Genomic DNA, 8,864 nt, shown 5'->3' with positions numbered 1-8,864 from the left:
TTATTATAATTGTCGCGAAATACCCCGCAGAATTGCCATTCCGCACGTGAAGTGTACACACAGTGGATCCAAAAAGTATTTGAACACCAAATTTTCGATTCTCGAGAAATTGTTAACATTTGAACTACGCGTTAATTCACAACATAACGGGAGTTGTCTGTGGTAGGGGTATCGCTATAACCCGTGCAACATCACCCACCTGGATCTTAGTATGAATCCACCTAAGCAAAAAGGAATAAAACGCTCCTGTTCAAGCACCTCTTAATGTTAATGTTGATAAAGTGTTACAAAACAAAGGATCTCCCTTCGTGTTAATAAACGAGAGTCTTCACTACGGTCTGTACGAAGATCTATAATCTATTATGGTCGACTAGTGTTGTTTTCACTTCGCCCCGAGAAAGTAGCCTAAGTGGGGTTCACTTATCTTAAACGTTGATAATGATAAAGCAGCTGTAACCGATAAAAATAATTAGTATCGCTGTCACCTTTGTGATTTATGGCAAGAGCTACAACGCGCTAACGAGTGACGTTTTTTTTTTTGGAATTGTGATTGTTATGTCATGGCATCTATACAGTGTTTTCTCGCATTGTTATTGATAGTTGCTAACAGTGGACGTCTTGATGGTTCAACGATTCTTGGTCAACTGCAAGATGTCGACGATCATAATTCATACAGACTGCCCGAGGAAATCGTGCCAATTTCTTACGACCTTCGGATACTCACTCGATTGGGATTAAACGATTTCGATTACCATGGTCGCGTGAAAATAACGTTACGAGTAATTAAGCCGACCAGTACCGTTGTGATTCATAATGACGGCTTGACTATACTGGAAGAAAAATCGAAGCTTTACCAGCAAACTGACGGTGAAACGAATTTAACTACTATTCCAATTGCTAGTCACCTGCACGAGAAAAAGAGGCAATTTCACATCTTGAAATTGTCAACGCAATTGACACCCGGTATATACGCGTTGGAACTCGACTTCAATGGCGAAACGCGCGACGACGTGTTCGGATTTTACAGGAGCTCGTACGTCAGGAACGGAGAAACAAAGTAAATAAATTAGTGCTACAAAACCAGCTCTATCTGATAATCTCCATTATCTTCTCATCCGATAAATAAATTCCTCGGCAACGGAGAAATACAAAATTCTTGACCATTTAACCGTACGTCCAACACATAATGGTGCAGTTCACATTTATACATTATTGTTATTAAAGCAGAGGACTGGATTTCTTTTTCTTTGGCTATTTTATAGAAAAATATAGATGACAAGTTTGGACGTACAAGACTATGAATAAATCGACCAGAAAAAATTATAAATTCAGTTTCAAACATTCACTATAAAAGGGAAGCTTCATTCCTTAATTCTATGGCGGATTCAGTTATGAGAAAAAATTTTCAACGTCCTCAACGACTTCAATTTGTAACATTTTCGATCGGAACGGTGTCCCAGTTGCTGATTCGTGAAACAATTTCTTAGACAAAACTGGACGATGTATTGCGAAAGCGCAATATTTTGTATTTTTTTTTTTTTTAATAGAGTTATCACAGTTTAAGTGATCAAGAGTTCCTCGAGAACGGTATTTTTTAAAACACTTTTTGGGTCCGTTGTACTTCATAAAAGCAAATAATTTCTAGATGGATGGGGGTCACCCAATTTTCACCTGTGTACGCGCGTCGAGCGTTTCCCTGTCTCGACGAGCCCCACTTGAAAGCAATCTTCACCCTTCGTATCGGCCACGTGGGAAACCAACTGGCAACGAGCAACACTCCCATTGCATCCACACTAAAATATGCGTAAGTTTCCTTTGAGGAGGTATTAGGTGTGCTAATTAATCTGTGACTCTCACAATTAACCCATTGAGGCATTCACGGAACAGCTATATTCCACTAACTGGGGTGAATGCACGAGCCGGTGACCAGTTAAGAGATAGATCGTGCAATAATTATTTATATCTTGTTGCCTTTTGGTATGATTAAATAAATGACAATTCTTCGACTTACAACAATAGCGGAACTTAAAGATCGCTAGACACATCGACTGTACAAATGTCAACTAAAAGCGCGAGTAACCAATGTTTTTCAAGTTATAGTAATTTCGCACACCCATATATCAAAAATATATTTTTCAAATCAACCACACGAAAGAACAAATATGTTATTTCGAGACTTTATTTTGAGATTTTTATTTTTATTTCAAAATTTAGAGGAATAACATATTTACTAAGCTGAATGTGTTTGTAAAAGTTGTTAAATTTAGAAATATACTTAAAAAGTAGTAAAAATAGCTATGAAATAAACGCTGTGTATTATGGTACATTATGCACCATTAGAAAAGATTACTTGACAATATTCTACACCCCAGATATCACTTCGATATCTTTAATAGTTTGGAAGTTATACCAAAATGTCACTAAATTTCGCGTTTTAGACCACTGTGTGCACCTGTCATTTGCTCTGTCAGTTACAGGAACGTCACGAACTATTATTTGACCACGTTCGAACCAACCCCGAGGATGTCGACTTACCTCGTCGGCTGGGCAGTGCACGATTTCGTGCCGGAGACATCGGCTGGTTCGGAAAATTTCAAAATTTGGACGCGAGAGTCGATGCATGGTCGGGGAACCGACGCGTTGAACCAAGGCGCCCTGATCTACTCCTTTTTGAAAAGCTACTTCCGCGTCGATAATCCGATCCCGAAGATGGACCAGATCGCCGTGCCCGATTTCAATTTCAACGCGATGGAGAACTGGGGCATGATCACGTACAGAGAGTCGGTGGTGTTGCACGAGAGGGCCGTCACACCGACGAAATACATGTTCGACGGGTCCACCACTATGGCTCACGAGTATGCTCACACCTGGTTCGGGAACCTCGTCACGCCGAGCTTCTGGAACGTGGCCTGGCTGAAAGAAGGTTTCGCCTCCTATTTCCAATACTACGCTCTGTCCGTCGTCCAGCCGAGCTGGAACATGATGGACAAATTCGTGGTCGATATGCTGCAGCCGACCCTGCTCTTGGACTCCGCGAATCATACCAGAGTCATGAACGGCCGGGGTGTGGGCAGCCCTAGCAGCATTATGGCTGTGTTGGACTTTGTTTCTTACAAGAAAGGTACGCTTGCCCAGGCTTCGGCACCATCCCAATAATTCAAGGGCGCCACGAAATGGTAACCCTTTGTGAACAGACGAACGACACTAGAATCTTACTTACTGTGTAATTACGGTAGAACTCAATTTTATGAACCTGTCACAATTTTTGAAAATTAATATTTATTTAAATGAAAGTTATCAGTAAATCCAGTCATACGTTCCCTCTCTCTAACTTGTTGCAAAATGATGTTCAATGATTTCAATTCGATTCTCATTGCTAGCTGTGTTTAGAACAGACGAAACACACTAGAATTTTACTTATTATGTAATTACGGTAGAACTCGATTTATATGAACCTGTCACAATTTTTGAAAATTAATATTTATTTAAATGAAAGTTATCAGTAAATCCAGTCATACGTTCCCTCTCTCTAACTTGTTGCGAAATAATGTTCAATGATTTCAATTCGATTCTCATTGCTAGCTCTGTTTAGAACAGTCGAAAGACACTGGAATTTTACTTATAATGTGATTGCGGTAGAACTCGATTTATATGAACCTGTCACAATTTTTGAAAATTAATATTTATTTAAATGAAAGTTATCAGTAAATCCAGTCATACGTTCCCTCTCTCTAACTTGCTGAGAAATAATGTTCAATGATTTCAATTCGATTCTCATTGCTAGCTCTGTTTAGAACAGTCGAAAGACACTAGAATTTTACTTATAATGTGATTGCGGTAGAACTCGATTTATATGAACCTGTCACAATTTTTGAAAATTAATATTTATTTAAGTGAAAGTTATCAGTAAATCCAGTCATACGTTCCCTCTCTCTAACTTGTTGCAAAATGGTGTTTAATGATTACAATTCGATTCTCATTGCTAGCTCTATTAACCTATTTAGAACAGACGAAAGACACTAGAATTTTAGAACGTGTCGCAATTTTTGAAAATTAATATTTATTTAAATGAAAGTTATCCCAAATTAGTTGTCCCAAAGAAATTTCCGAAAAAGTGAATCGACTAAGAAATATTAATTTTTAATATTCTGATTACGAATAACTTCTTCAAATGATTAATATTTACCAAAGACTTAAAGAATTCATTAAAAATCTAAGCTTTTATTATCTTGTGATACAGCTACTATTATTACGTGTTATTCCTCTCATTGTGTATACCAGGGGCATCAGTGATACGCATGCTTGCCCATGTGATTGGAGATTCAACGTTCCAAAATGGCTTACGAAGTTACTTAAACGATATGTAAGTATCTTTAAAACGGGACGTAAAATTAACCACAGCGTGAGAATCAACACTATGGCGTCCTTCCCGCAATTTCTTACTTTTTCAAGACTTTCATAATATCATAATTTTCAATCCGATGCAGTACCCTATCAAATAAGGCACATTTTTCAAAAAAGAAAAATATATCTCCTGCTATGGTTGCGCGTCCTATTCTACAAAGAGGAAACATACCCGAGCCGTGTTATGTTTACACTCACGGGATATACCCCGCAGTGGGGATAATTCCACGACGTTTATCATCCAGACCTTGGCGACATATATAGAGAAATCACTGTACCCCCTTAATAAAATAGTACTTTCGTATAGTATTTCTTGCGGAAGTATTTCAGTTTTATTTTCTCTGTTCATATTTTCCCCAGTCCTGATTAGTTATGGTTTGATTTCATATTGTTTGCAATTCAGATCGTATAGAGCAGCTACGCCGCAGGACCTATACGAGCACCTGCAGTTCGCTGCGAACAAATCCGGTCATCTACGAGCGGACATTTCAATTAAGCAAGTAATGGAGTCTTGGACGGACAAACCATGTTTCCCTTTATTAACGGTGACGCGAAATTATAAGCGAAACACAGTTTCATTGTCCCAAGAGCGATTCTGCGAAAGCGTCGATCAGTGTGACAGGGCCGGTAACATGGACATGTGGTGGATACCGCTGAATTTTGCAACTAAGTCGTTGCCGGCTGATTTTTCGTACACAGCCGCAAAGGATTGGCTGAAACCGAAAGACGAAAGTTTAACCATTGGACCGTTCTCGTCCGACGATTGGGTCATCTTCAACGTCCAGCAGATTGGTTACTACCGAGTGAACTATGACGAGAAGAATTGGCGAATGCTTGTTAATTCTTTGAAATCGAAGGATTTCAAGAAGATACACGAAGTGAACAGAGCTTCCCTGATCGATGACGCTTTCAACTTGGCCAAAAGTGGATACATAGATTACTCGATTCCGTTTAATCTGTCGGCTTACTTGATCCAGGAACGTGACTACGAACCTTGGCTCGCGGCTGTTAACAACTTCAAATTTCTTAACAAAATGTTGAGACAGGTGCCCGAGGTGCAACGGATCTTTCAGGTAAGCGAAACACTGAATGTCTCGATGTACGCCAAAAAGGGGACCGAAATGTCACTTATATCGTGCACATGCTTATATCATGCCCATGTGCACTAATCAAGTAAAATGCATTCATCAATTAAAAATTTCGCGAGCAATGATTGGAAAAATTATTTAAAAAAAAATGATCACTGTTAACGAGTACAAGAAACAATGCTGCACATCGAATGTTTAACAAACTCATACTGCTTCACCGCAGGATCACGTGAAACGTTTGCTGGATCCGATCTACAGGCGATTAAGTTTCGATGAATCCGCAGATGATAATGTGGTGACGAAATTACAACGCGAGCTAATTTTGTCCACTTCCTGTTTGATGCGGAACCCTCACTGCGTCAGGATGTCTCAAACTCTGTTTGAGAAGTGGAAAATCAACGAACCGTATGTAACATTTTTATTATTTCACCAATTCTTGATAGTTTCGTTAATTATTCACTCTTTTAATCGATTGTAACACGATTCAGAAGGGGGAGAGGGTATATTAATTTTTTCACGTCTGAATCCACCACAGATTTGTAAATTGAAGCTTCTCCTTCTGAATGATCCCTCAAAATTCCGGTACGATTTTTTTTTATCAGAATACTGTGCTCAAACATTCAATACTGTAGTAATGAAAAGTTGACGTAACGGGGCACTCGGGGACCAGAAATTTAAATAAAATTAATTTTTCCTGTACTTTTCCATTTATTTTGTAAAGTGTAGCTTCTCCTTCAGAATGGCCCCTCAAAATTCCGGTACGATTTTTTTAGCAGAGTGCTGAGCTCAAACATTCAATACTTTAGTAATGAAAAGTTAGGTAACGGAGCACTCGGAGACCAGAAATTTAAGTAAATTAAATGTTTGCTGTACTCCCTTGTGTATGTGTGCATCACTGTCAATACAGTCGACGTTATAACCGCCTCGTGGTGCATTGTGCAGGATATTGCAAGATGTCAGGAGCTTTGTCTACCGCGAAGGGATACGCAGTGGCAGCGATGAAGACTGGCACAGGATGTTGGCAACTTGGTTGTTAACCGATTTGCACACCGAGCAAGAGCTGCTGTTAAAAGCGCTTGGCTGTACCGGGAATCCGCATTTGATAGATCAGTAGGTTATTGATACATCTACTATCGTTGAAATGATGGTAAAATACAATTTTAATGATAGTAAGGTGATCCGCACTCTTATCAAATTTAACATGATAATAACATGATAATATTGCCGGTCACAAAGCAACGGTAGTCGAACAATTGAAGGAGAAATCAGTTTTCAATGGCCAGGTCCCACTCCCTTGACATAAATATTATCCGAAATTCTTCGGAGTGCATTCACGAACCGTAAACGAACATATACATACGAATCGAAAGCATGATGGTGCGTTTAGGTCGAACGAACGTCTGCTCGTTTGGCCCCCACTCCCGCCTTTAAATTCAAACGAACAATGTGCTCGTTATAATATTCGCCGAACGTTCAGAATACTCGAAGAATGCTTACTCAATTTAATAAACATACAGAAATGTTCGCCTAATATTCAGCTCAATTTTTCAGCTCTTTTAAACGCGGTGGTAGACTATAACCATTTGATCAATTGAAACTGATTAGAAATAAATTTCTATTTCCAGTTTGCTGCAATTGGTGCAGCCAATTTGTATTTTGCATTGAGATCCGCAGTCTAATTACGATACTTGTGTGATCCATTCAGAAATTCTGTGTAGAGAAATTCAAGATAGCACGTGTGCGCTATCATTTTGTCCAGGAGTGTAAAATTATTTAATATCTTAACTGTATAAATGCGTGAAACTAAAATCGGAAATTCCTGTGTAGGTATCTCGCGATGACGCTATCAGAGAAATCGAGGGTCCGCAAACAATACAGAATCGTTATAATCAACGTTGTTTTGGACGGAGAAGCGGAAAACGTCGGCCATGTGCTCCAATACTTGAAACATAATTTACGGAAACTAATCAGCTCGTACGTACACGCTGCTTGCGATATGTAGGCTTCATTATCGTCTGCCCGTTGCTGTCTCGTGATATAAATGATTTTCGGTCGTTTCAGGAGAGATTACACTTTTCTGGGCAAAGTGATTACAGCGATCGGGAACGCGATCACGTCGGAGCAGCAAACGGAACAGGTATATTAGTCGTTCAGAGTTTTTATGAAATTTCGAAATGAAATGTAGCATGTAAGTTCGTTAAATTCTACCGTTTAATTACAACTGTTTCGTAACAACTCAATTCCAGTTACGAAAGTTCGTCGAAGAAAATCTTGAAGGACTCGACGAAGTGATGACGACTGCGAAACAAGCGATCGCTGTCTCTTCGGCAAATGTAAAATGGTCGCAGAAATACTCGTCCAGAATCGCCGATTCTCTTAAGCAGCTGGAGGTTGTCTAACAGAAACAATAATTTTAAGCTTTTGTTCGCAAACGTAACCGCAACGAGGTTCAATCAACTTTTGCGCATGGTTTCGGGAAATAAAACTGAAGGGAATGAAACAAATAAATTTTGTTCGAGTTCCTCTACCCAGCCTCTCGCGTTCGGTGCTAATAAATATTATACATAAACACGATCACGATATAACAGTAAGTGCACGCGATTGCAGAGACAGAAGACCAGAAGACCACTGCTAAACCAATTACAAAACTTCTTTATTTTTCGTTACTTTTTTATAAAACTTTTACCAACATATTCTTGGCATTTTTCTGATTAAAATGAAACCAAATATGATATAATTCCGATGATATTTATGCGGAACTGCACAAGCTCTTACCATTGTTTTAATGTTCAAATTTTCACAATTATTGTTCACTTAATATATCTTATGCACTTATGTCTTCATCCACTTTTTACACTTGCTGCTGCGCTCCTCTGCACCTCACTATCCTAAAACAAACTTTAAAAAATGTAAACGAAATGTAAACTAGCCGCAAGATACTGTTCATTATAATGCTATTAGTATTGTTTCATAGGAATTCGATAATAAATTAGTTATTATATATTTACAATAAATATTATATATAATGCATTCACACAGACATTTATATACAGCAGGCAAAACTTAATGTTGTCTCTCACATTCTGACGGTATATATGTATTACAATACTAAACACACATGCTCGCTTAATTCTTAACGCTCTACACAAATACACAAATGATTAGTCTTGATCTAGTAAAGTGGTATCACCATTCGAAACTTGACTACTGTCAATCTTACAATTTTAAAGTAGAAAGTATTATAATTTCTAATTTTACGTTTAGTCGCTCTTGCAATAACATTTTGCACACAAACTTTATATTTACGCTTGCAAAATTGTTCGAAAACTATCTCCGAGTATATTCCGATTAATTACAGCACTGTATACAGTT

At 38.5% G+C, this 8,864-nt stretch overlaps 2 protein-coding genes across 2 annotated transcripts in view; one reads left to right on the top strand and one right to left on the bottom strand.

Annotated features, from left to right (window-relative positions):
- Window positions 1–544: 544 nt before the first annotated feature.
- On the top strand, window positions 545–7,980 carry LOC143355155 (aminopeptidase N). The gene is made up of 10 exons (XM_076789724.1): window positions 545–1,057; window positions 1,646–1,804; window positions 2,478–3,121; window positions 4,282–4,363; window positions 4,808–5,477; window positions 5,716–5,897; window positions 6,435–6,602; window positions 7,320–7,466; window positions 7,554–7,629; window positions 7,739–7,980. The coding sequence occupies exons 1-10, from the start codon at window positions 561–563 to the stop codon at window positions 7,889–7,891; spliced, it is 2,778 nt and encodes a 925-aa protein (XP_076645839.1). The 5' UTR covers window positions 545–560; the 3' UTR covers window positions 7,892–7,980.
- Window positions 7,981–8,572: 592 nt separating this feature from the next.
- Window positions 8,573–8,864, bottom strand: part of LOC143355157 (putative inorganic phosphate cotransporter) — a 53,407-nt gene continuing 53,115 nt past the window's right edge. The window contains exon 8 of the transcript XR_013082456.1: window positions 8,573–8,799. The gene's annotated coding sequence lies outside the window, so the exon portion shown is untranslated. The remainder of the gene's footprint in view (window positions 8,800–8,864) is intronic.

This window comes from Halictus rubicundus, chromosome 6 (genome assembly GCF_050948215.1).
Source record: "Halictus rubicundus isolate RS-2024b chromosome 6, iyHalRubi1_principal, whole genome shotgun sequence".
Taxonomy (NCBI): domain Eukaryota; kingdom Metazoa; phylum Arthropoda; class Insecta; order Hymenoptera; family Halictidae; genus Halictus; species Halictus rubicundus.
Note: the sequence above shows the minus strand (reverse complement) of the source record. Positions and strands in the feature narration are given on the sequence as shown.